Raw genomic sequence first — 27,103 nt, forward strand, 5'->3', positions numbered from 1 at the left:
AGCTGCTTGAAACTTTAGATAACAATCAAGTAAGGATTTAATTAATAGCAATACCATTAGTGTATCAATATTACTCACTCCCTTCTTTATACTTTTATTTAAAACTTTTTTCCTGAATCATTATTGCAGAGAGTTATATTTTCTTCAGGTGTTAGTAGGGAGAATTTACATGTATGCTATGTAACTGCATGTGTTAAAAAAAAATTGCTGTTTCCATGTAGGAGTTAAACAAAATCACAGCTTTCTAAGCTTGTATTTTCTTCTATTTTTTTTTTAATCCTTTAATAATATGCTGTGCATTTTCATTGTTTAAAGATATCTTATGTTGTGATATACAATAACAGTTACCGGAGAATTTGTTAAGCTCTTGCTAGCTCTAGTTCCTCTGTTCGATAAATTGTTTTGATTAGTACAGTTTTTTCTGGTTTTTTTTTTATTTTTCTAGTTTCAGCTGCAAATAATTCTGAAAAGTAAATATGTGGTATATTTTACTGAACAAGTGAAAGGTTGGCAAAATAAACATGGCAGATTCTGTCATTTTCATTTGGATGGTAGTTCAACGCACATGGTCTTTTCTAGAAAGTATTTTCACTGGCTCTGAAAACATCGGAAGCTAGCTGCCTTGAAGATGCAAACAAATTTGAAGAGATCAACAGAGACTTCAAAGTTAGTAGAGTTATTAGTTTCTATTAATTTATATCTTGCATTTGAATATTTCCTAAATAATACCATATTGACTGTTAATTTGAGTATTTCTTTCATAGACTTGTTTCTAACCCACTGAATTAACATTATTATGAGAGTCTCAGGCTTACTTGGGAGAATATCAGAAGTGGATTTTGCATTTTTATTATTAAAATCAAAGTAATTATTTGCCTTATTTTCCTTTTGCATGGACTGGCAGTTGCTGATGACATGATTTGAGACAAAGTTCTGGAGGTCATTCCTTCACATATCTTTAATATCTTCTTTTATTTAGTTGTTAGTTTTTTAACCTCTTGGAATCACATAGAGATATAATACTTCTGAGCTGCAGAAATCTCTTCTGCTGAACTCCATGTCATTTAGGACAGTGATGATTAAAATACAAGTTTATGGTCTGTTATTTAATGTTGGCAAAGTTAAGTACAGGAATCAACCTTAACATTTGAACTTGACACAAAACATTGTGCCTTAAGTGTTCATTCTGACCAAAAAAAGTCACCGAACCCTTCAATAGTAAAGATTTTGCATTGTCAATATACCTGTAATTCAATCCACGTATGCCAGGGAAAGTTCTCATCATGGGCAATTCTGAAAAGCTAATATATTATAATGTTCTATAGGGAAACTCTATGTTTGAAATTTTAAATATATTTCTAGTGGCTTAAATCTGCAGTTTAAAAATGTGGACAGCAGCATGTCTTACTGTAAAAGTATATTTATTTACTTCTTGTGTCAATACAAACATGTATTCATACATCAAAGATAAAATATGCATCTTGAAAAAAGTGGCTACTTTGCACTCACATTCAACTGGTTCTTTTCTGCTGCTTTCTTTGTTGTTTTGTTTTGTTGGGTTTGGGTTTTTTTTTTCATTTATCTGCACCTAACTGCCCTGTTGAGTAGGAACTTTTTTTCTTGTCCCTTACTTGCTGAGGCTGGACTCTTTGGAAGGTCAAAGAGGATTTTGCCCCTAGCCAGACTTACCTTTTTAGGAACTTTTCTGGCAAAATTCCCTTCTCTTGAGTTCCTTGGTCTTAATTATTACAAGATGATGTTCCCTTTCATTTTCTGGAAAGGAAACATATAAGGTTTGCCACCTTCTCTGTTCCTTACAGCTGTGTTCATTGTTATAACTTTAAATTAAAAGTGGATTGTGTTGTTCTGTTATACTGTTTGGTCTGATTTTTACCTTAACTGGGAGGGAGTTTTTGGCTTATTTTTGTAGGATGATAAAAGGCATGTATGGTTAAAATCTCTGTCATATTTTCAGACTTTCTCTTTGTGAAAAAGCTTTGTCTGCATATGAAGAAACCAAGCACGTCTTTTCCTTGCTTCTATTTTGTTTTTTCAGCAGACTTGATAGACATCCTTTCAAAAGGAACACAGCCAAAACAGGTGAGCCTCTTTGTGTATGAATGTACTTCATTTTGTCTACAGAAAGACAAGTTGTCCAGCTAACTGCATGAGGTGACAGTATCATAGAACTGCGCCTTTGTTACTGAGCATTCATTTACTTTGCAAACAGGAACACTTTGCCTAAGGAAGGTAGTAAACATTTTTTCTCCCAGCTAGGAAAAGTAGAAGGTATTCAGCAAAGAGAAATGAGAGACGTGTTACAGGTCCTGGGCTGTCTTTGCTGGAAATTTAACCAGTGAAAGTTGCATTTATTTGGATTTTTCGATTGTAGGTTTGCAGGAATTAGAAATGGAAAAGGTCAGTGAGATCATCAAATCTATTTTCCTTCTAGCACAGATTGATCAAATTTCAGGCATACTATGTGTAGTGATGATAAGTAAGACTGAAAGATCTATGGTATCTGTTAGGCTGTTGACTATTGTACGAGGAATGTTTTTGTAACTGTCCTTCTGTGTTCCTCCTGTGAACAATAATCTGCTGGGTTTTGTGACGCTTTGAGAACAATTTATATAAAAGCACAGGCACTTTGATGTATTTCAGGAGCTTCATACTATGTTATCTACATGCCAGGTGATACTCCTGGCCTCAGTTACTATCCAGCCACAGCCATCAATTCTCAATGCTACAGTTTTTAGTGTGCCTCAGGCTAAGCCTTTTTTTGAAGGGCTGTGACATACAACAGAAGAGCTGATACTTTCCAAGAGGATGAAGGACTTGTGATGGTAGACTCTCACAGATTCTTCATGTAACTAAATCTCAGGGATTTTTTTCTCCCGCATATAAGAGCAACCAAACAAACCTTCTGTTCTAGTTGTCAGGAATAGAGTGTGCTGGTGTACAGACAGTGATCTTCAAAGTCCACGGTCTTTGGGGAGATATCTAGTTACACAAGTCATTTCGACCTCAATAGGTAATTTGTGATATAAGCACTAGCCATAATTAATAACAATTTCAAGACTTCTCGGTTTTATATTGAGATATCTTTGTCCTTCAGACTGTTCTGACAACTGAAAGTCAGAAGAGTAGTGTGATTAACTCCATTAGCTGATTTATCTGTGACCATTTTGCTCCAGCTTTTCCCATAAAAACCTTTTGTGTAGTAATCATACAACACTCAGATAGTCATCCAGTTTAACAGAAGTATGCATTAGTGTCATTGACACAAACCTAAGGTAAATGGCTTCCTTATACATCTGCTATTTTTGGGTGTGGGTAGCCCATCATCTTACCATACTTTTTGGCAGAGTTGCTGATCATAAATTTCAAGAGAATACAGAGGAATCTATAAATGCTGCCCTTGGGCACAGAAAAGGAGTATATTCTGTTTCATGACAAATGTGGAGCCAGTAGTCAGGTATGTTGAGTTATGTGAAACCTCCTTCATGGATTTTGCCCTCTTTGGGGTGCTACTTTTAAAAATGTAAATTTTGAAAAAATAATGATAAATAAACAAATAATAATAAAACCAGAACATTTTGTTACCCAAAGCTGTGTGATTTACTAAAAATTTAATACATTGTCTATCTACCTCTTGTACATAAGGTGTTTTTTAAAAGAAGTGTAGAGAGCTTACTGTTTTGATGCAATGAAAAAGAAAAAAAGGTACTAAAAGTCACAGAACTGATCAAGATTATGGTTAAATGTTGCATTTCTCATACTTCCTGTCTTCTGCCCTTTTTATTTCATCTTTTTTTATATAGTTTCACATCCCCTCCTGTCTTATCCTTTAGCACACACCTCTCCAGACCTCCAGTGCTCTCACACATCCCCTATCATCTGAACAGGGTTTCAGCTGGTTTTGAACCTTATATTTGCTGATTGGCCAGCCAGTATTTGTGCTAACTGTGTAGTGGTAGGTCAGAGAGAACAGATCAGCAAGTTCTCAGACAATAACTTATTGTTCTCAGAACAGTACTGAATGCATAAGCATTCACATTGCATAAAATCAATGTTGCTTGTGGTTCTAATGATTGATTGTCTCAGCAGGGAGGCCTCAGACTGAATGGACAAATATATGCAGCTTGCCTCTTAGAGATAGTTTCTCCAAGATACAGCTACATTTGAGTACATAGAGACATAGGAAAGACTGTATTGTCTGGGCTTACTCTGTGTCTGTGAACACAAAAACTTCAGACTTTCATATTTGGAGCTCTAAGACATTATGTCTGGGTGTTCCAGTCAAGTGGATATGTAAAACAAAGCAATGTCTATCATCTCATCTAAATCCTAATGCAGAGGCAATAACGGAGAAAATGGAGGGAAAAAGTCTGCTTTTGTTTCAAGTTAGTAAAAACTTTAATGTAAAGAAAATCCTTTGTAAAGATTAATGAGATTAGCTTCCTTTATTTTTAGTATCAAATGTACCATTTATGCATGCTTGGGTTTTTTGCTTCAAAGGTAGAGCCTTGGTTGCAACACCTTGAGGAAACTGCACACAAACCGGTACGTCTCTGCATCATGGAGGCAATACTGGCCTATGAAGAGAAGCAGAGAGAACAATAAGTTTTTTACTGTTTTTTTACCCAGCCCAGTAAGTTTTTTACTGTTTTTTTTACCCAGCCCAGACTGAACTCACTGCTTCATAAATCTGTTAGGTTTCAGATGTAGAAGTGGCATTTGGTAGGGTGGACAAGGGCTTAGCATCAGCCCCCAAGGATTGCCACAAGAAGCAGGAATGGATATCTTCTTTTTGTTTAATTCAGAGAAAATAAGTACAGTGTGAAAATGGTCCCGTAAAAAGATATGAGTGGCATATTGGATAATTTTAATACCATAGTAAATAAACTGCTATTAGCACCTACTGGAAAAAGAAACATAGCTTTTGCTTCCATTTTTGCTACCTCGCAGTTATTTTTATCACGTTTTAATTAATTATCCCACATCTTTTGCAGTATTATTCCAAAATGAGATGAAAGGTAAGCAAAGATACTGCCCAACATCAACCATTATACTGTACTAAGAACAGAGTATGCAGCCAGTATGCATACAAATACTAAGCCCATATATTCGTGTAAAGAAGCCAAAGTTGTTGGGTTTATTTTTGTCAAACCAACCACTTTACTTCTAAGATTAGTTTTAGTCCCATTTCAGAAGGGTACCTTCTGCCATTTGATTTTTGCTTTGCTCTTGTTTAACTCCAGCTTCTCCTGGATGTTTCTGTCCTGCTGTGAGTACGCTTTCTCTTTGCGAAAACTTTCAGTAGTTCTGGTTTTGCTTTTCAACGTAGAATATCTGCTGAAGGGAAATGCAAAATAAGAAAGAGACTTTAAAAGGGTGATGGATATCTGACAGAGTTGTCTAAAATTTCTCTGTAATAGCAAAGATACTATATCTTTCTATTAAAGTTAGTTATATTTTCCTCCTTAGAATTACATGCAGTAACTGTGTATGGATTTTTTTTCTCTTATTAATATGAAACCTGAATAATTCCATAGTCACTTCCCGCTATGTAATCTTGTATAGTAATTTATGTCATATTTTGTGATCATCCCCTTATTGCATTGCCTATTTTTAAAATGTAAGTCACTGATCTTTCCTAAAAGCTATTTTTAGTTTGCCAATAAATATTCTCATGCAATTAATACAATTTTTGCAGAGTCTGGTGCATATCTCTATGAAGATTATAACCATAGAATTTACAATTCAGCTTCATGCACATCGTCTTATCCGTCCATTCCTCCTACCCTGCCTAGCTGACCATTTGCAGTAATTTTGCTCACCTGGATTGTCATTGTTTTAGGGGTGGTTCAAATGTCTGTTTTAACCAGGATTTCTTCTGGCATCTCAGGTTTAATACCAGCAAATTTGTACATACAAGCCAGTTTTTGTGGTGATCTAGTTCATGATGTAGGCAGAACTAATTTCTAGCAGCAATAATGGTAGATGTTGCTGAGGTTCATCTGAGGTTTTAGATGGTTATCTAAATCTTTCAGGTCACTTGGAGAAATGCTCTTATTACCATGCTGCTTTGAGAACTTTCCTTGGATGATCATCAAAAAATCATGGCCGTTTGCACTGTAGACATTCATGCCAGAAATGTATTAGCAAGCCTTTGAGCTCAGAAGGTGTGTATTTGAATCATCTATATTTTCCATGCACAGTTTATTCTGCCTTCGGTAATTCACAGTGTGTTTTGCTCTCCTTTTAGAGGCACACATGCATCTCTAGAGCAAGTCACTCCTCTCCTATGGTGACTCTTTATAAGTGCATACAGTTGAAACTTTCAATGTTTATGTAAACCAAAGTGCTCACTCTATGTGTAACTTTGTTCAGGTAAACTTAAGGTGGCTGGCATATGCTGTTGGTTTGAATGAACAAAACGTTTCACTGGATGGGAATTGAAATAGGAAAGAATTCTCATTTTCCTTCTAACCTCCTGAACTTCAGAAATAAAATGGTTTTCTAAGACAGCATTAAGATAAGAAGAAACAAGGCTTGAGGAGTAAAATGACACTCATTCTGGTCAAAGTAATGTCTGCTACCAGGCAAAGACTGCATTTTTTGTAGGGAGAGATCTTGACTTAGTAAGTGACAATGTGTACTGCTGTAATAGCTCTATTAAAATGATCTCTTATTACACTTGCATCTATATAAAAGCACAAATGCCTCAGGGTGCATCTAATCCTTTATGGTTGGTTGTAGTAGTTATTGGTCCTAAGTGGCTAGGAATGTGTGACAGCATTCTGATTCGTGGCATTTCTTCCATCTGAATAGCTCCTACCTGGCATCATGACTCTACAATGGCTTTTTAGGTCACCGGTTTCAGAGCTTTTGCTTGGTTGTCATAGCTACGCCATAGATGGGATGATGTCCAGAAACACTGTTTCGCCAACATTAGCGATGCTGAGTTTCAGTACATTTTTAAGTACTTGGGAAATACCCCTTGGCTAGTCATTACACCTTTGACTGACAGGTAATGACTGCTACTTACAACAGTCTGCCTTACTTGTTTCTGTGAATTAGAAGTTAAATGTTTCTTAGAAGTTCAGTGTTCTTTCCTAACTCATATGTATATGGTTATTAAGACACAATATCTTTGAGCATGTGTGTGCACGTAGGTATGCATACTTATGTAATGGTATGATTTTAATGGCCGTTACATTTAAAATTATTGAAATATTCTTTGCATATGTATGTATTCAGTGTCTAGTCTGAAGGGGAATATGAGTGGATCTTTACCAAGGTTAATCAGGACTTTTCAGCAATTTTTTTTTGTTTGTGTATTAAAGTCCAAACCACTTTGTTAGTTTTTTTCACACCACACACAATGAATTTATTTTTTTTTCTGGAAATGTTTCTACTCCAGTATAGAATTTCTTGTTAAAATAAATGGTCCAAAAAGATGCACCCAGACACCCTGACTGGCTTAGTGCTTACAACCTGCAGTTGGGGGGGCCAATTCTGGGGCTTAAGTCTTTGAAATAGGCAAAGCAGCAACTACAGTCTCCTGTTTCCTGTCCTATGTGACCACTGATAGGATGCTCCTTCTTGCTAAAAAATGCTGATGTGTTTAGTTTTCTAAAATAAGCATTTTCCAAGCAGTATCACACTGTGATTTTATGTGAACATGGAAGAGGTACATTTGTGGCTTAGGACATTAAATTTTAATGAGAAAGTCTTGGAATAAATCACCCACGAAACATAAGGTTTGAAAAAAAAACAAACCCTCCTGATACTGCAGAAGTTCATTGCAATGCAAACAATCACTTTTCTTATGTTAAGGTGTTACATTACTCTAACTCAAGCTCTCGACCTGAAAGCGAGTGGTTCTCCTGAAGAACCAGCTGGCATAGGTAAGACAGAGACCACTGAAGATTTAGGCTGTGCCCTTGGTATGATGGTGTACATCTTCAGCTGTTCAGAACACATGGACGACAAGGTGAGATGTTCTGCTAAGCAGTATGGAGATGGTGTTTAGCATTTTTTTCATGTGAATTACGCTGGAAACTGTTGCTTTTAAGAAAAAGATGTTAAACCTTCACTTCTGATTTTATTCTATAGAGAATATCTGTTAAGATTTGGTCCAGACAGGAGCTTGGGGGTGCTTCGATGACTTCAGTGGCGCCTTGGTAGTTCAGTCAGTGGTGGTAGTACAATTAAAGACTATCCATGATACAATTAGTAACAAGTAAAAGGAGTATTTCAGCAGTGCATCTTTATTGTCCTTTGCAGGCTATGAATGCTGAACCTGTAATATCTTTTTCCAAAGTTCCTCTGAAACCCTTTGTAAATGAGGAAGTAGATGGAAACAGTAAATAACCTGTGTGATATACTACCTTAAAATCAATTTATCTTCAAAATGTAGCAACAAATGTCAGTGAAATCCTGGTCCTGCAGGATTCCAATTGAAGCTTTGCTATTGAAATTCTGGCCCTGTTCAAGTCCCACCATGTGAAATCATGGCATCATATGGGTGAGAAGTTTGACAGGATTTAACTTGGCAAGAAATCTCAGTGCTTCCAGGGTTTTCCAACACTTTTGAGACATGCCTTGAGTTTCCACTGTCCCATGTTCTTCTTCTTCTGCTTTCTTTACTCAATGCTGTCTCCTGACCTTTTCAAACCCACTGCATCCCTAGTGGTCTTATTTATTCTGCGTGTTTCAAAAGATGATTCTTCCTATAGGCATGCTTCAGCAATATGCACTCCTTGTGACTCTAGCAGTCTGGTCTTTTCCTTCCATATTCAGTGCTGACCAGAGGAGCCACAGATTACTAAAATCTGTTGGCTACCAGGGAAATACCTCTGTTTGATAAGCTCTAGTAAACTGTCCCTTTCTATAAGTATTATCTTTCTTTTAACACTTTTTTGGTGTTGCCTTTCGTTTAACAGATTTGTATTTCTTGGTGAAAATATTACATTGAAGTCCACAGTTGGAATATTATTACCATGATCCCCGGATGTGCAGGTCAGACAGAACTACCTGAAAACCTCCTAGCTCTGTGGAGGCAGGTAGTGCTATTGTGTGATTTTATGGTATACTAATATCTCAAGTCCACATTTAGAGTACGTATCCCACCTAGTGTTCCTAGCCCTGGTTTGCAATGAAGTGCAACTTCTTTTTGCTACAGAATTGCTGTTAAAAAAAGATCAGTGTTCATGTTGTGCCTGCCTCCACACCATAACGACAAGGGAAATTAAATGTCTACCTTGCTGTTTTGTTTTGTTGGTTTTTGTTTTTTTTAAATCTATATCAAATTTTAAAGGTACCTGTGCACACATAGGAGGTACCTAAACATATGCAAGAATATTCACTGTTTTGTGGTAAATAGGAATCCTCACAGCTCAGTTAACCTAGTAAAATCACCATTTGAAAACTGTCTAACTATCACATTCTTGGTTGGGTGTAGGCATGAAAGTATTCATAGATGTTTCGAAACTACCAGCTGAAAATAAAGCTTCATACCCTCACCTAGGAAGATATTGAGTGTGTGATTGTTGAGAAGCTGTGAAAAGTGCAGTGCACATCAAAAACAGTCATATGCTTTTAGGCACTGTGGGACAGCCCATTATCTTTTTCTTAAAGTCTGTATTTATGCTTTGTATCTTACCACTAATATTTTGAGGAAGAAAGTTTTGAATTTAAAAGATCTGAATATATTTTGCGTGCTCTGCTCAGTGAGTTTATATCCAAATGATGTTTCTGAGAATGAATTAATTCCACAAACAATTGCTCCAGCCTGATGGGCAGTAAAATTGCCAATTTCTTTCAACAAACTTTTCGAGCTGTCCTTTGAACTACATGGTGCAGGATTTGCTTAAAAAGGAGTCATCCCTCACGTGCTTGTGCAAAAGTTGTCACCTGACTCTTGCATTGACACTTTCACTGATTTTATCAAGACTTGAGAAAGAAATTGTTCTGTGATTTCATTTCTTAACATATTGAACTTTGGTGAGGCAAGCTGCGAGGCATTGTCAGACTGTCTGGGGAGGCACAAGTATGCACATGCTATCTGCACAGTAAAGGTCTTGGATTTGTGAAAGATAGGTTAGAACCAGGCATCACTGTTGCTTTTGTAAGCAAGTTCAAATACAGGTAGTATTTTCTTCTGTATTAAAAGTACGTCCAGATCTTGGTGTGTTTTGTTTTTTCTGCTTTAACCATGGAATTCCTGATACCATAGACCTACATGCTTTCAATGCAGAAAGACACAAAGTCTGCTAAACTTAGAAAGGTGTTTGCTCAGGCACATCTCATCCTCTTGCCAGCCAAACATCCTGCTTCAGATGGCAGGACTGGGGAGCAGCAGCAGCAATTAGTTTTCATGTTCCTTAAGCCCAAATTACACTCATTTGTAACAAGCAGTAAGTAATATCTGCTTACAAGGGGGAGTTTAGGATTTGAATTCTGCAAAGAATGTGTCTAAGTAAGATGCTATAGTTGAGTCTTAGCAAAGGTTGGAGGGAGACCCTGAGAGATACATCGTGCTTCCTTATAAATGGGGGGAGAAGGGGTGTTAATGTTTCACAACTTGACTGTAGCATTACCAAGCCTTCTCATTAATTGCCATCTAGGAACCCTCAAGGCCAAGCAGAATTAATTTGCACCAAGAGAACAATAATAGACAGCTCCTCAATTCAGACCATTGCACAAAAGGGTACAAGGGGACAGGGACCCCTGTGTCTGTGCCATGTGGCTTCCACCCCTCCTACATTCAGAGTCAGCTCTCTTGGTGGCCACATCTTCCACATTCAGCTGAGTGTGGTATTGACAAGAAAGCAGGAGGGTTCATTCCCTGTCACTACCAGGTGTTTCATCTCTACCAGAGAATGGAAAATGCATGTGATTTGTTTTTGTTGTCTATTATTTTTGTTGTTTCTTTTTTTTTTTTGTTTGGGAAGAAAAGGATAAGGGACATGCAATAATATTAATTAACAAGATCTCCACTGAAAGATAAATCATTGCTTTCTACTATGGTTTTCTTTGGCTTTGGTTGGGGTTTTGGATTTGGGGGGTTTTTTGTCTTTTTTTTTTCTTTTTTTTTTTAATTTTCAAAATCTACTTCTGCATAAAGCAGAAGTCTTACATTTACTTGGTTTTCACAAAAAAAATAAACCAAATAAAAAGTCTTTGGAATTATAATATGAACTGGAGCATTTGAGACTCGGGAATCCAGCCCTGTAGCTGATGTCTGTAACAGCTTCTATCTATTGTGCAGTGCATGGGAGAGACGGGAGGTAACTGCTAAAGCATTAGCTCCACATATTTGCCACTTAATAAAATCCCACAAGAGAGAGAAGACATAATGAATTCTACTAGCCTGATATTTCTTGCATAAGCAGTTACTCTATTTGCAAAAAGTGTAATAATTATGGTAGGTAGAAGAGCAAGTAATTTTTTATAATTGACTGCAATGCATATAGCAGCCCTTGTTTGGGCTTATGAAGAAATGCCTCTTAGAGCATAGTTTGCTTAAAAGTTGTTTAGCAGAGAGGTTCTTACTCTTTTTCTAGACTATGTTATTGATTTCTATCAGAAATATACTGCTGACTTAAATTACTGGTCTTAATTTCGTCATATTCAAATATGAATAGGGAACAAAAAAATATTTGTTTTGCAGGAGTGAGGAAGTACTCTGAGGGAAAAAGTTGCTGGTTTGTAGCTGACCTGAACAAAAAATTCAAGATTTCTTCTTTGCTATTATATAATCTAAGTAGTGATTTTTAAAATGAGGATATTGTTTAGCAATAGCAATATTACTTTGTGATACTTTTAAAATGAGATTTAATGAGATTTTTCTCATTTGTATCACTAATATGTCTGTGATTTTGTTCTAAAAGTTTGAACTGGCGGTTATATTTAAAAAAAACCCAGTGAAACCTCTAAAAGCAACTGAGACGTCACATAAAGTCATTAAAGCCCTCCAAAAAAATCAAAGTGCTTTAAAAAGTTATGGCATTTTTAGTAATGGTAGGGTGTTGCACTTCCAGACCCTCTACAGCTGTTGGCTGTGACCTCCAGTTGTCGGTGGCAAATGACACCACTGCAGACTGTGACTGCTCTAAGTTTCAGCAGTACCTGTCTCTGTGTTTCTCAACTGCCTCCTTTGTGTGCAGCAATGTTATTGGATATTAACAATCAACAATGCCTAATTATCTTCTCTTGCTTTGAAGTGAGGTTCTTGTTAGCTTTGACTGACACTCTTAATTGTGGCTCTTTTGAGCTCTGCTTTTAAAAATGTTTGCACACATCAGACATTTGATTTAAATTACTTATTCTCACTATGTTTAAATACTAATCTGTGTATTTGGATTATGGGGTTTGTTTTCTTTCCTAGAACCTGTGGCATGGCTGTCCCTGACATTGAACTGATCTCTGAAATTACGTTGGTTGCTGAAGGGTTTATTGATGCGTGTCTGTTAGCTAGGAAGTTTATCACCTTGTAACCACTCTGCTGGGAGCTGCTCCCTGAATAGGTGAGGGTCTCTGCGCTTCTGGGTTGGATACATGTCCACACATACTCCATACCAATGCAGGTGGATATTGTATAATAATAGGAGGGATTTATGTATATAGTCTTATCTTTTATTTTGAAGACACTTTAAATCACATGTCCATTCTTAATAAATTGTCAGATATGAATTTGAAAGAAAGTGTCCTTTCCTTTGATCTTGGTATGTTTGTAATGTATTAATTGTGCGTTAAAAAATTGTATATCTCCACTTCATACCTGGGATGACTGACTACATTGTGCTGCTGTGTATTAGAAAGACAACTTTATCATTTGGAGAAGAGAATAGCAGAGTAGGAATTATTCTGAAAAACAGATAGCATATTCTAGTTGGACGAACACTTCTTTAAACTTTTCCCAGTAAATACAGTGGAGGACTGTTTGAAAAATGGGGGGGGGAGGGGGTAGCATTTATAAATAATTTAATTATTATAATAGAAAGAATTCATATTCAGAAATATTACCTTAAAACCTAAAATCTAGAAATTATATAATTTCTCCCCGATATGTATGCTGTTTTAGTCATTTTGAACTGTATAATTTTTCCCAAGGCATTCTTAATATTCAGTTTTGTCAGTGTAATAAGATCCTTAAACATTAAGCTATAAACGCAAATAGCAGGCAAGGCCATGATGAAATCAAAAGCAACTTTATTTCATGCCTGCATAATTTGAAATTATCTCTAAATATCCTGATGATTTCCTGACACATTCTTGCCATTTTCTAGAGATAATGAAATTAAGACATGCATATCTTATGATAATTAATATTGTTTGCTTCAGCAGAACAAGGATGCCTCAAGTCTAATGATTACTTTGTCTTGGAGGCACTTTCTGAATTGGGAAAAGTAATTTATACCACTCTTTGCCAGTTCAATATTAATCATAGTATTAATAATAGTATTAACATTAATGTTTGAAGCAAAAGCTAGAATGTTCTTGTTTATTTACTTTTAAGTCTTATTTGTTTTACTTTTAATGGAAATGGGAGAAATCAAATCCCTTTGACAAAAATTCTGGACTGCCAAAAAAAATATACAGCAGTTCAGAGAGTTCTGAGAATATTGGCCCAGTGTGGGGACTTCTAGAATTTAAAATATACCTTTGGGGCACTAAGATCCTAGCATATGAAAATTGCTGCAGAACAGGGTTATCAGGGCTTTTAGTGCATATGCAGTGAAGGAAGGGACTTCTGGTCCTGTCATGCCATGGCAAATAGCCTAGATGTCTTAAAGTCTTTGTACACTGGACAATCCACACACCAGGCTACTGTTAAGATGCACAGCCTGCACTTCAATAACCCACGAGACAGCAAACCAACAAAAAAAAAAAAAATTACCTTGATCTAACCAAAAGCTTATTAAGCACAGTATATTCCTAAATTTCCTAGTTTCATTATCAGCTCTATTCTTTGCCTAGGTGTACCATTTCTAAAATGTGGAGACTTATTTTCAATGGAGATAATTGGCATATTTATTACCTTAGAAAAAAAAAAAATTCTTACTGATTGTGAACTGTCCTGAATTTGAAAATCACTTTTTATTTTTTATCATTTGTGACATATTTAGTGCATTTGATTCACACTGTCATAGAAGAGGATAGAAACATCTGTCAACTTTAAAAATGGTATATTTTTAAATTGTGAATTTGTTTCTGGTTTTGGTTTTGGTTTGAGTTTTTGGATTGGTTTGATTTTTTGTTTATTTTTTCCTTTTTTTTTTTAATTGTATTTATGTGTGATAATACTAACTAGGCTGTATTTATATTTAATTCCTAGGTGTGGTTTGCAGCATATGTTCTCAAACCTTACCCAACTGGTAGCCAGTTTGGGTGCTGACAGCAGGATGGTTGCAACCCCAGACAGATTTTTCAGATTGAGGGAAGGGTAGTGTGCACACACTAAGGAAACTGTGGACCAACATGAATATTGTGATTCATGCTGACATAAGGAGATACTAGCCACAGCAGCACAGAGGTCAGAGGAGCTGATTGTCCACATACTTAGCCTGCTGCTCTTATAGTAGCTGGTCCCACTGCTGGCTATACCAAAATTAGCTATCTGGGATCTGGGATCTCTGCATAAGCTGTAAGAACTCTTTTAGGTGTTGCTGTAGTCTTAAATTTAGAGACCTGTAAGTTCATGGTAATCCTCTTCAAAATTGAATATTAGGGTACTCCAGTCAGTCAAGGTGCTGTTCAAATTGTTTGAAAGTCCTTCTCTTTCTATTTTTATGTTACCTTGAAATGAGAGGGAGAGAGGTAAGTATTACGTAGCCCTGAAAAAATTGAGAAGGAGGGACTGCAATGTATACATATCATGGAAAAAGTTGTACCTTCTGCACTGGGTGTCTGCCTTCCCACTGGTAGGGCTTAGAAGAGGATACAGGCTTGTTCTCTGCCCTTCACTTACCAAATGTTTTTACACTTTCTCTCTAGACTGAGTATCTATCTGTTTATCTTTTCCTTTAACTTTGGTGGTGGAGCTGGTGCAAATGTGTCCAATCTTACCTTTCAGAAACAAAAAAGCATTGCTAACATCAGGTCAAATTAGTAGAAGTTTGGAAGCCATTTTTTGCTTTCCTTATTTCATCATGAAAATTGCAATGAATACAATAGTACTTGATGATGCAAATTTGCCATTTAAGAATAAGGAACAAAGTGGTGGAATACTGAAGATTAAATAGATATACATTTCACCTTATTTTTTGTCTTTTTTTGTTTAGTAGAACTCTTACACTGACCTAAAGCCTACAAGGCTACAAGTGATTAAAAATGTGTAATTTTCCTCCATGTGTAAATCAACTGTTTTCTTCATAAAAACCACTTAGTTTTATTTCCTGTGCTAACATGACTAGTTAAAATATTTTCACAGCACTGTTATGACTGGTGACTTCAGGCTATCAAGTCAGTTTTGGTAATTGCTGGGCCCTTGAAACAAGGAGACAAGAAATAGTCCTGAGGATTAGCTAAAATCTTTACTTTAAAGCGTCTAAGAGTAGGGGCTATTTCTGATGTTTTGCCTTTGAATGAAAACAGAATCTTAAAAAGAGAATGATTTAATGCTCCTGCGATATGTTATTTACTGTCCTTTTCCAGGTGCTTATGGGAATCTAAAGAGACTTTAATTTCCCTAAAATAGTAACAGATGATATCCCAATTTTCACAGGCCTAATCAGTGACCTGTTTCCAGCTCTGGATGTTACTAGGAAGAGGAACCTACAGTTTGAACAGATGGGTAAACAATCTACCCTGAAGCTTCATTTGAAGCCTGAGGAGAGCTTTATTCTCAAAGTAAAAGAATTCATTGCCTTTAATTACTCCCCTTAAGAGTTTCAATCAAAATAATTGCAAATGGGTTTGCAATTGCAAATGAAGGTTATTTTTGAATATATTACAGTATTGATAAGGTGTCCCTCAATATCTTGGTATTTCAAAGGCATTTTATCATGGTAGTAATGCTCCTCAGTATGATAAATATGCCTGTAAGAAAATATATCCTGTTCAAAAAAGCTGTGTATAGTTACAATCTAGAGTGACAAACATGTTTGTTTGTGCTCGGTACCAAGCCTTTGTGCTTGGTAGAAAATTCACTGTTGGTTAATTATTTATAATGAGGTAAGAAGAGTAAGGGAGCAAAAAACATATAAATAAGAGGGTGTGGATTTGGAATGTGCATGGGTGCATGTGACTTTTGTGTGCTCAGGTATTTATGTATAATGTAATGCACATTGTGCTGCACACATTACTGGACTACTAAGAGCATATATTCCCATCTTTCTTCAGGGAACATCCACATCTACTGTATGTGATAGCACACTATTTACCTTTATTAGGGTATGCTGGAAACAGAAATAACCAGACTGGTTAAATGTGGCTGATCTCAGGATTTATAAAGGATTTTATGCTCTTGTCTATCTTTTTCCATTATCCTGACAGAAGGGTGAAAGACAAAAAGTTATACTTTGGGGTACTGTGAACTTTACGGTCAGCCTTCTATAGAATATTTTGTTTCCCACTAGCAAGGTGAAACAGAAGCTAAGTGCTGAGGAACATGATCTTATTCCTGTTAGACTTCAGAAAATCAGTGTAAATGTTCTTCACTAAGGCAGAAATCCACAAGCACCCAACCTACTTCCGTTCTGTGACTCATAGAACTATTTCTTTGGAAGAAATGTATTACTTTAGTAGACTGACCTTGTGTTTTGCTGAATTATAGCTGTACAACTGTTCTGAGTGTGGAATTCACTCTGCTAAAGTAATGGCAAAATTGTAATATTGTGAATAACTGTTCTGTGTGTCTGGGTGGGCACAGTCTTACTGGACTGTGTGGCTGTCTGGCAGAATAGGATTTGTTCTCACTTGTTGCGGTAACTGTTTTCATTACCTTGCACCAATTCTCTTACTATTTTCTGAGAGACGGTTTTGCTTGATGCAACATCAGCTCAGCTGAGGCAAATCTGCCAAGATGGTGCAAGTTCATTTTTTTCCTATTAAAGGGAATAAGAATGTAGAGGGGGAGATGATTTTTGTGAATAATTGTGTCTCTGTGATAAGAAGTACAACAAGAGAGGAAAGGCACTCACTGTGTGTCTCTTCTGGGTGGTAGGCTGTTCAGCTGGAGGAGCTGCTGGCAGTGCATCACTCTGTGTTTGACGGTGGAAATGCAGGAATTGGAAAGAGTAAGGTACCTGCCTACCTATGCAGCGTGTTTTCTGTCTCACATTGTAAAGGAATTGCTGTGGTTCTCGCAGAAAACGTTCTCCATGTTGCCTTTGCCTTAGGCTGCAGTGTAATAATGTGCTGTTCAGGCCATTCAGTCAGTCACATGATGTGCAATAGAAAGCTCAAATGTTACAAGCAAATTCTACATTTTACATGTTGTTCACATGTCCCAAAGGACAGTCGATCATGGCACAAAGTAATGAGTATTCAATTGGACAGATAGACTAAGTAATACTTTGTTCTGGAAGAAGAAGCAGGATGTTTTAATTAGGTTTCTAGACAGACATCAACGAGTTTATTGCCAAAACACTAGACAAATAATTCTAATACATAATACTTGCCTATTTCTGCTACTAACTGTTGGCAGCTGCATAGATTTTCTTCTCCATTTAACACTCTCTATTAGAATTGACTACAGAGTACAGCCATTTCAGAATGGGAATATCCTTTCTTATCCTTAGGCTTGATGGAAATTTGGGACTAAATTAGCACAGAGGCAAGAGTAAATCAAGGTGAATTTACTCTGAGTGCAGGGATTTGCAGTCAGGAATCCGGTTCAGGAAAAAGTAAAAAATTCCTATTGTATCAAAATGATGTCACTAACATGCACCTTGTTCCTCTTCTTCACGTGCTAAAAGTTCTGCTCCACGTGTATGTGAACATGAAAGAAATACCTGTTTGGAATGATCTTAACTCAAAAGTCCTGACAACTGATGAACTGTTTGGCTTTATACACCATGAAACCTGATAAGGGAAAGATGGCAAGTAGCACATGTGTTCTTGCTCGGACCTATTCCTGGAGGCATCATTCTCCATCCAAAATGGACAATGCCATAATTCAGAGAAGGTGTTAGCAAGAGAATTCTTGCATTTTTCTGAGTTTTGGTGCAATGAAATGTGGGTGCAGAGCACAGGTGGTTCTGGAAAGACTGGAAGGCAGAGCAGGATGCTAGTAGACAGAAAGGTATTAGCCTGAACAATGCTGATTCTGCTGTCTTAAAGAGCGAGTTATTTTCTCCACAAACCCAGGAAACCTCCCATATCTCACCCACCTCGTTAAGACTAATGACAGACTCCACTGGAATTAAGAAATAGGTCATTATTGCATAAAATGCAGTCATTTTGTTATATGAAGTGTTCACTGATTTTTTTTTTGTTTCGTTGAATAACCATCTAATAAACAAGCAAAGGAAAAAGCATGGTTTTGACTCTACAAAAGCTTCATGTTTCAGTCATGCATCAAGTCTTCTGAAGTTTTAATTGCAGTGCCCTGTTGTTACTTAAGCACTGAAGTGATAAGATTCTATTGAAATAGAATCTGTCATCCCTTCTGAGAGAGTGAGCCAATATTACCCATGAGGGGCCAAAAAGGTCAGTTTTAAATAGAGATATAGATCCTATGTGGACTGAGTCACTCAGCACTGTTATGGATGTTAATAAAGTGAACAATTGAGAAACAATTACAGTGGCTTCCCCTCTACCTGTTTTCCCATTTTCTTCTTCCTTTATTTTTCTGGAGATAGTATGCAATTCTTTTCTTCCATATTTTAACACCTAATTAACGATATGTCTTGCCTATTTGGTACAACAAAAAGACTTAAAGTAGCCTATATGTACACTTTAAGGGAGATTGTGCCTCCTAGAGTATGAATTGGTGTAATTCAAAATGTCAATCATAAGATTATTGAAACTGTTATTTGGAAAACCTCTCAGTAAAATATATTTAAGATTCCATAACTGAAGTCCTTGCATCACTATACTACAGAAGGCTAGTGTTAGGAAATATAAATAAGTCAGTTTAAGAACAATAGCATCTAGACTCTTTATTCCCTTCTTATTAATCATACAGCTAAACCAGTTTTGTGGGCTGTCTGAAATGCTGTAACATAATGAAATCTGAATCTAAAATCTGACCATAACCTTAGGAAAGTGATTGGAGTTTCACCCATTCTCTTAAGCTTTCCTGTCTTAGGGACTTAACTCTAGTGACATGGTCTATGGTTACTCAGTTACTCAGCAAGGTGTCTGTTAGGGAGAGCCACATAACCTAACTTTAGCCAAGGAACAGAGTGTGGCTTTTTCAAGAGAAATTTTGGACCCTAAGTTTAGGGTCCTGCTCTGAATCTTTTTCTGGTTATTTCCGTTGACACTGAGAGAGATTTTGCCTCTTCTGCTTTTAGCTGATTTATACTGAGAAATGTAGATATAAACAAGGCATTAAAGTACATACCCCTTAGTGAGATTTTTTTGTTGTGATGCTACAAAAGTTTGAAGAGGAAAGTTCTAAAACTCTGAAAATTACTTGTCAGTGTTTTGCTTACTTGGTTTCTTGAGAAATATCTAGTCAAACTTGCCTGTTAAAGACTAAAAGAATACAGATGTCTTTACTGCTATTTAAAGTAGATGAAGCCCGTGTGAAGAAACAAATTGATGTATGCATCATCCATAGGTAAAGGAGCACCTTGCATAAGGTGATGAATCAGAAGCAACATATTCTGGGAGAATGGGAAGATCTTTTTGGTCATATTAATATCTGCTTTCCTACCAGTCTTCAGAGACTTGTTCTGTGGCCATACTCAGGAAGGTCCTGTCTGAAGCAAGTCGTCTCTGTGGTCTCGCATGTGTACATACATGTACATTTAAACTAAATTTAGAAGTTTTAGGAAATAAAATATTTAGGCTGGATGTGTGGAGAGTTAGCCTTTATGAACAGCCAAACACCAGCTCAGACACTTGCTCTCTCTCCCTCCTCAGCAGGGTAGGGATGAAATAGGGTGAAAAAGCTTGTGGATCAGGATGAAGACAGTGAAATTGCTAAGCAGTAGCTCTCATGGGCAAAACAGACTTGATTTGGGGAAAATTAATTTCTTTTATTGCCAATTAAAATGCATTCAGGTAGTGAGAGAAAAGGCAAACATTAAAACAAAACCTATTCCCCTAGTCTCAGCCTCACTACTTTACTGCTGACTCTTTTGCTCCCCCTACTCTAAGTGGCGCAGGTGGATGCGGGATTATGGTCTGTGCACTGGGGTTTCTGTTTGCCACTCCTTACTTCTCACACTTTAATTTGCCCTTGTGCTGGCATGGGCTCTCTGTGGGCTACAGTCCTTCAGCACATACTCACCTACTGCAGCATGGGGTCCTCAAGGGGCTGCAGTGTGGGTGATCAGCAGCATGGACCTCCTTCTCCTCTTCCTCCTCCACATCTGACTTTGGTGTTCTGCTGTTTCTCAGTCATTCTGCCTTCTTGAATATATTTTCTCTCAGATAACCAGCAGTGTCCTGCAGGGGTTGTGTTTGAGCTGGGTGGAACTAGCCATGTCCAGCACAGGGACCCATCTGACAGAGGCCACCCTGCAGCCACCCACCTCCAACACCTTGGCACCTCAACTCAATCCAGGATGTCATTTACAAAGTGACCTGTCTTTAGCCCCTTAAAAAAACAGGAACACTATGATATTGCTTTGATATTCTTGGTTATTTAATCACAGTCTACATGTATACTCATTTACAAATAAGATTTTTTTTCATAAGTCTGTTTTTCATATGTGCTTCACGTGAACGACTAGACATGGAAAATGTAGTGTAACAATAAATGCTTTCAAACCACCAAGCTGAATTCAGCTGCTGGTAGCTTAAGGAGATGAAAGCAGTGACGTTTCTGTCCCAGGGCACAGTGTTTGATTATTACCTTGGTCCAGAGATGAGGAAGTTCCCGCCCTGGGTGCATAAGGTCCTGAGTCCCGATGTGTATCCAGATGCTTTCCTGCAGGTACTGTGCAATGAACATTGCTAGATGCAGAAATGTTTGAGAGTCTTGTCACCCTTTCTAACATCAACTTAGATGTCCTGAAGGTAGTGCTCACTACATGTGTTTGGATAAATCCCTGTTATTTAGGCCACATGCCTTTAGCTGAATGATGAGAATTAACAGTAAAGTGATGCTTTTATTGTTTTTTTTTAAGCACTCCTGAAGACATATCATGTTGAACTTCTTACTGGTTTATACTTTTTTCCCATAGTCAGAAAAATTCAGGCTCCAAGTCCATTTAACCATTGAAAATAATGCCCACAGCAACTGTACACCACATATTGAAATCTTAATATTTTTCTATTTCAGCTTTATGCACAGGTAATTTTTTACCGGCTAAATTAGCTTCACACTAAGAAGTGTTGAGATCTGGGGCAAGCAAATCACTTTATCACCTTTCCACTATGCTCTTGAACAACTTACAAAGTTGGAGTTATATTTGTGGAATACACATTGTAGGAGTTATGATAGTATGAAATATACTTGTCAGTGGAGATATAGGAAGCATGAGCTATTAGTTGTAATTGCTTCACTTTGGAGGTTTGGTTATTTTTGCTCTTTTGCAGTCTGTTCTGCATAGGATATGCAGAACAAGTGTTCTGTGTTCTGTGTGTTCTCAAGTGTTTCACGGTGTTTTGATTGCATTAACCTGTAGGTCTTTTTAATGCTTGGATGAGTAGAAATTTTCCTGGTAGGGATTAGAAGTCTATGGACATAGAAACATGGAGCTGATGATCGGAAGACATTATCCATTATCAACTCCTCTGTAACAAGTTCTCTTTGAGGGTTAATATTTGGTAGGAAAATACAGAGCTTGGAAAAGAAAGATTTATCAGCCAATGAAGCTTTTAGGCACTCACAGTAGGTAAAGCTATTTATTGCCAACTATTTGCCCAAACAATTCTATGTATGGTGAAAGCCAGGGCAAACATTAAATGAAAATAATTGAGAAATTAAACCAACTACTTCTTGCACCAGCCTTTGCTTCTCTACCAGTTATAGGGAGACTGGTGTTCTGTAAAGGCTGAGATGGAACCAGTGCATTTCAGCTACAACCGGATTTCAAAAGTTTCCTCATAGAAGAAATTGAATAAAAAATTTTAAGTAGAAATACTATGTAAAAGTAATCCAGTAAAACAATTTTTTGTAGTAATTGTGTTTGAGAATTAGAGAATGGTGTATTCTGTTTCATCACGTTTTAGAATTCAGTCCTAGCCAGAGAGAGAGACAGAAATTACTATTTGCTTTTAAAACGAAACTGTGATGTGTAAGTGTTTGATGGGTTTTTTTTTCCTTTTCAATTTTAGGCAATCTTTGTTCACACATCTGAGACTGCACATCTCCAATACTGTATTGATTTACACATAACAAAAGGCAAACCAGTCTTGCTTGTTGGAAGTGCTGGAGTAGGAAAAAGAGAGTTTGTAGGCAATAGAGTTGGTGCTCTCTCTGAAGACCAACATCCCTTTCAGCTACCACCACGACATCAGAAGTGCTCCAGAGTAAGTTCCATACAGATGCCACAAACTTATCTTCCCTCAACAACAAAGATAAAAAACATTCCACAGTTATTATGGTCTCAGCCACTGGCTACTGCTGTTGTCTGGGCATTGGCAAGTTCATTGCTTTGAAAACTCTGAAATATGTGGCAGGAAAGAGGGAAGGAGGAGGATGAAACTGTTTGGAGCAAACTGGAAATGACACTGTGCTCCCACAAGTTGCTTGCTCATTGTGGACCAGAGAAAATTTGGCTTTGCCTATGTTCACAAGAAGCCTTGAGCCAGCTTTGTTTAGCCTGGGTGTCTCTGCATGGTGCCTGTAGATGTACCAAAAAGGACAGTCAGGAGCTGGGCTTGCTTTGCTAGGCACCATACAACACCCAAGGAGAGTCAATCCCTGACTGGTGACCTTTGGAGTCTCCATAGGTGAGATGGATGCAGATCAAAGTAAATGTTAATAGAATGCACCAGTGGAGGAAGCTGTATGTTGGTAGATTTTGGAACAGGAGGACTCAGACGGTCAAAGCAAAATAGGCTTATGAAAGCTCTGTGTCTCTTTTGCCCTTCCGGAACAGAATAATCAAGGGAGAGCCCAGCTGTCAATGGATATGCACTCTTTGCCTTCCTTTTTATTTTTAACCCTTCCAGTAACTTGAACTGATACAACTATACAGAAAAAATTATGTACCCTCTTCACTGTACAGCTTTGCATAGCATTAAAAGCACTAGAGAAATAAGTTAACACACTGGTTTGTCCTCTCATATGTCTGGGAGAATATTCTGAAAACAATTTTTCACTTTTATAAACTTTCCAAAATTTTAGAAGTCTTCAGATAAAATCTTTAGAAACATTTGTGTTTGCTTGATGTGTAATTTAACTGATTTTTCAATCAGTTGTCTAATTTTTAGCCAACCTACATTGCTGCTAATAGATCAAATTTTCACCAGGCTTAAAAAATACGTATAAATCCAAAAATGTTAATTGAATAAGTTTTTACCCTGTTTTTTTCTTTCAAGTCTTGTGTTAATTTCTTCTGTATTCAGATCAGATAAGCAAAGACCATTTTCAGTCTACCCTGTACCTTAGTTTATTCTTTGAAGTGTTTCCAAATTCACATTAACATAGAAACCTGCATTAATAAAACCTAATCACCCTTTTGCCCCTTAAAATGAAGAAGAGATTAGGAGAAAAGAAATCTGCTGCGTGTCAGAGTGAGATCATGAGCTGTTGTAAACTGTCATAGCTCCTTTAATGGGGAATCAGCCTTAAAAGGCTTTCAGAAATTCCTCTGATCAGAGAGGTTTTTTTCAGCTAATGATGCCATTTCAGTAGCAACCATGACCATGGCACTAGAGTACAAAAGCATACTTTCCATTGCAAACAGAAGCTGATAAAAGGAGCTCCTGGGTACCAAATGTTGTATATTCTTCTTGCAGGAAACTTCTTAAATAAACCAAAGATGTGAAGTCAGCATCACAGGGGCTTACTCTGCAAGTGTATCACACCCATCAACTGTCTTGTGACATAAACCATTTTATGAACCTTTAAGGATTTCCTTTGAAATGTTAGTAGTATCCCTTCATATTTTAAGTCAGTGTTGTAAAACTTCCACCTGTTCCTTCTAAGAAAATTCAAGACACGAACAAAGTGGACTCATCGGGTTGTCTGCAGCTCTTCCTTCTGTCTGCTGCTCTTCAGCCAAGCCCCTCTTGTTAAATGCTCTGCTAGCAAATCCCTCCACTAATCACAATGGGTGAAGAACTGCATGACAATCCAGAAACAAGTATATTGTGTTCACTTTCCGTTGTGTTTACCACATTTTTTTCTGTGATGGAACAATTTTGTACTCTCATGTATAGCTCAAAATGACTGCCTCTTATGTTATTTTTATGTTTGTGTGTACAAATGCTCCTTCCTGTAAAATGCATTCAAGTGATACACCGAAATGCCTTCATATGTCTTAGGCTATCACTCCAAGCAATTCTTTGGAACAGTCAAATTGGGAATTTTTTTAGTAGAAAGAGTCATTCACAGCAAATTACACAAATGAGCACTTTAAATTAAATCTCAGTTCATAAATAAGAGTTTAAGAGCTGAACTTGAAGTGCAGTTATCCACTACATTGCCATGTTCTTTCCATAGTTTAGAGGTTAAAAGATTTTTCTTGCAGATCATATCACTTTTAATGTGCAGTCTTTTCTGTCAGTTCCCATCTTATCTGTATCCACATAAATTTTTTTGAGGTGTCTGCTAGAGTGGGTGAGATTAGCATGTAGTGTAGGGTTTTATTTAGCATTTCCCCAAGGCATATGACTCACCCGCTCTGCCTCTAGAACAGCAGAAAATTTCAAAATGTTACTTGATGGAGGAACGTTCTGTTGCAAACTAATATTAGTACATTAGATCTGGGGTCTTCAATAATACTAAAGTCTGGAACACTGCCACAGGGAACAAAAATGTGTAAATGTTTATAGATTATAATTGTGGACACTGTATAAAATTTAGATAAGGTTAAGGACCAAAAATGAGAATTCCTAATTTGGGGTTTAAAAGTACAAGTATATATCAAGCTAAAAGAACAAAATTGTCTTTTACCTAAGATTTGAAGGGAATTAAGAGACTTTAAACCTATCATATGCAAATAGTTTCTGCAAAAGGTTTTTTCTTTTCTGTGGTAGAAAGGCAGGGTAAGTGCAGTCATGGCCTTTCCCCCAAAAATTTATGATCATCCAGTTGCAAATATGTTGAGGTTCTCCATTTCTGTCCTGTCCTCCAGCACACTTTCTTTCTTTATCTACTTACTCCTCCAGTCAGTGACCACGCTTTAAGGTGAATGTGACTAGACAGAAGTGTCCTTGGATGCATTTTTTACCTTGGTTGAGTTGACCAGTCAAAATCACTGTTGAGGTTTGCAGATGATTAATTTCACTGAAAAATCTAAGATGACAACTCAATACTTCTGCAGTCCTAATGGAAACTGCTTGCAGTTATGTATTTGTTTATACTGCTTTGCCTAAGAAACCAAAAAGTCTACTGCAAGTCAGAACTGTGGCAGTGCTGTGACATACAGCCTGCAGCTGTCCCTGTGCAAGTGCAGTTTCCATTTCCTACAAGCTCTGGCGACCATGTTGCCCAGTTTTTAAAGAAACAAGACAAGTTCAAAACCATACACTTATATTTTGCTCTTTTTCTTTTTTTTTCTTTTTTTTTTTTCTTTTGCCTAACCCAAAGTATTTAACATACAGCCCAATACAATGGAAAAAAAAGAAATATGTCTGGTTTTTCCTATTCTACTTATTATACATGGAACAGTTAATCCTTTTTTTCTTTTTCTTCCTCACACTCCTTTCTTATTGAAAAATATTTAAGTCTTAAAAAATGTGGCTTTGATCATCTCAAAATCGATATCAGGTGTATCCCAAATTCATGATATTATTGACTAGACAAAAATAAAAAATCTGGGTTAGATTCACAGAACTTTTGAGAAATCTTTTTCCTCTTGCCAAGCAGTATTGAGTCTGTGTGAAAATCTCTCCTGTGCTGTAAGGATTTGAACCACTGTATTCCCTAAATTATTCATAACCCCCTTTGCTTCAAATCTCAGCTCTGAATGAGGCAGACAGAACCTTGGAATTTAGCGTGCTCACTGAAGATGAGAGCTCAGTCACTGGGACATGCTGAAAAGTTTTCCTTGAAGTCCACCAATCACAATGGTTTTATTTTGAAAAAACATTTAGGTGATCATTTAAACAACAAAAATATATGACCTCGGAAGGAAGAGTGTTAGTTTTCCAGTCTTGCTTTAATAAATTGCTAGTGATTTCTGCAGGTGCTTTTTTCCATGTACAAGATAGAAACAGTGCAATTGGCAATCAAACTTTCATGGATGATGAATCCCTTCATATGTATCTGTGGAAAGTGGCAAAAGTTGAGGAACGCCTCATACTGAAGATGAGTAATATACTAATGCTTAATGAAAGTTGTCTGCTTCTGTGTTTTCAAGATGACTTAACAGCTTTCTGTAGTTATTGTTTCCCTTACACATCTAAGGGAAGCAATGCAATTGATAAAAACTTTATGAACTCAAAATTTGTCTCAAGATTTTACAGTTCTGATGAATATGTAAGGGTCTTTAAATTAATTTATTGAGTGTTGTAATAAGTTTGTAACCTGATGGTCTGCATTCAGGATCATGTAAGTAACTCATTTGGAGTAATAGGCTGAAATTTAATACAATCAGCTTAATTTTCATTAGTATGGGAGATGCTGCACCAGATTCCTGATTAAATGTCCTGATCAAATGCGATTTATAATTCATATTTTCACACTTTACATATTTTGGCAAAGTCCTTGTTTAATCCTTCTAAGGAGAAGGAGAAAATAATCTACTCACTGATGAACTGAGTGTCAGGATACCAAGGGATTTCACATTCAAAGCATTTCAGTTTCAAAGGATGCAGATGGATATGCAATGACATTTTCAAAAGCTGCAAAGTAGTC

The 27,103-nt window shown here is 36.9% G+C and overlaps 1 protein-coding gene across 1 annotated transcript in view; it reads left to right on the forward strand.

Moving 5' to 3' along the window:
• Positions 1-27,103, forward strand: part of DNAH11 (dynein axonemal heavy chain 11) — a 105,957-nt gene that overhangs the window by 6,407 nt on the left and 72,447 nt on the right. The window contains 13 exon segments of the mRNA XM_017823834.1: positions 4,519-4,620; positions 4,662-4,790; positions 6,051-6,185; positions 6,873-7,033; positions 7,843-8,006; positions 8,122-8,257; positions 8,952-8,998; positions 9,001-9,067; positions 12,398-12,536; positions 15,443-15,535; positions 15,667-15,861; positions 17,177-17,254; positions 17,921-18,026. Coding sequence (XP_017679323.1) covers positions 4,519-4,620; positions 4,662-4,790; positions 6,051-6,185; positions 6,873-7,033; positions 7,843-8,006; positions 8,122-8,257; positions 8,952-8,998; positions 9,001-9,067; positions 12,398-12,536; positions 15,443-15,535; positions 15,667-15,861; positions 17,177-17,254; positions 17,921-18,026 — 1,552 coding nt within the window.

Source organism: Lepidothrix coronata, unplaced genomic scaffold, assembly GCF_001604755.1.
Source record: "Lepidothrix coronata isolate B3197 unplaced genomic scaffold, Lepidothrix_coronata-1.0 Scaffold106, whole genome shotgun sequence".
Lineage (NCBI taxonomy): Eukaryota > Metazoa > Chordata > Aves > Passeriformes > Pipridae > Lepidothrix > Lepidothrix coronata.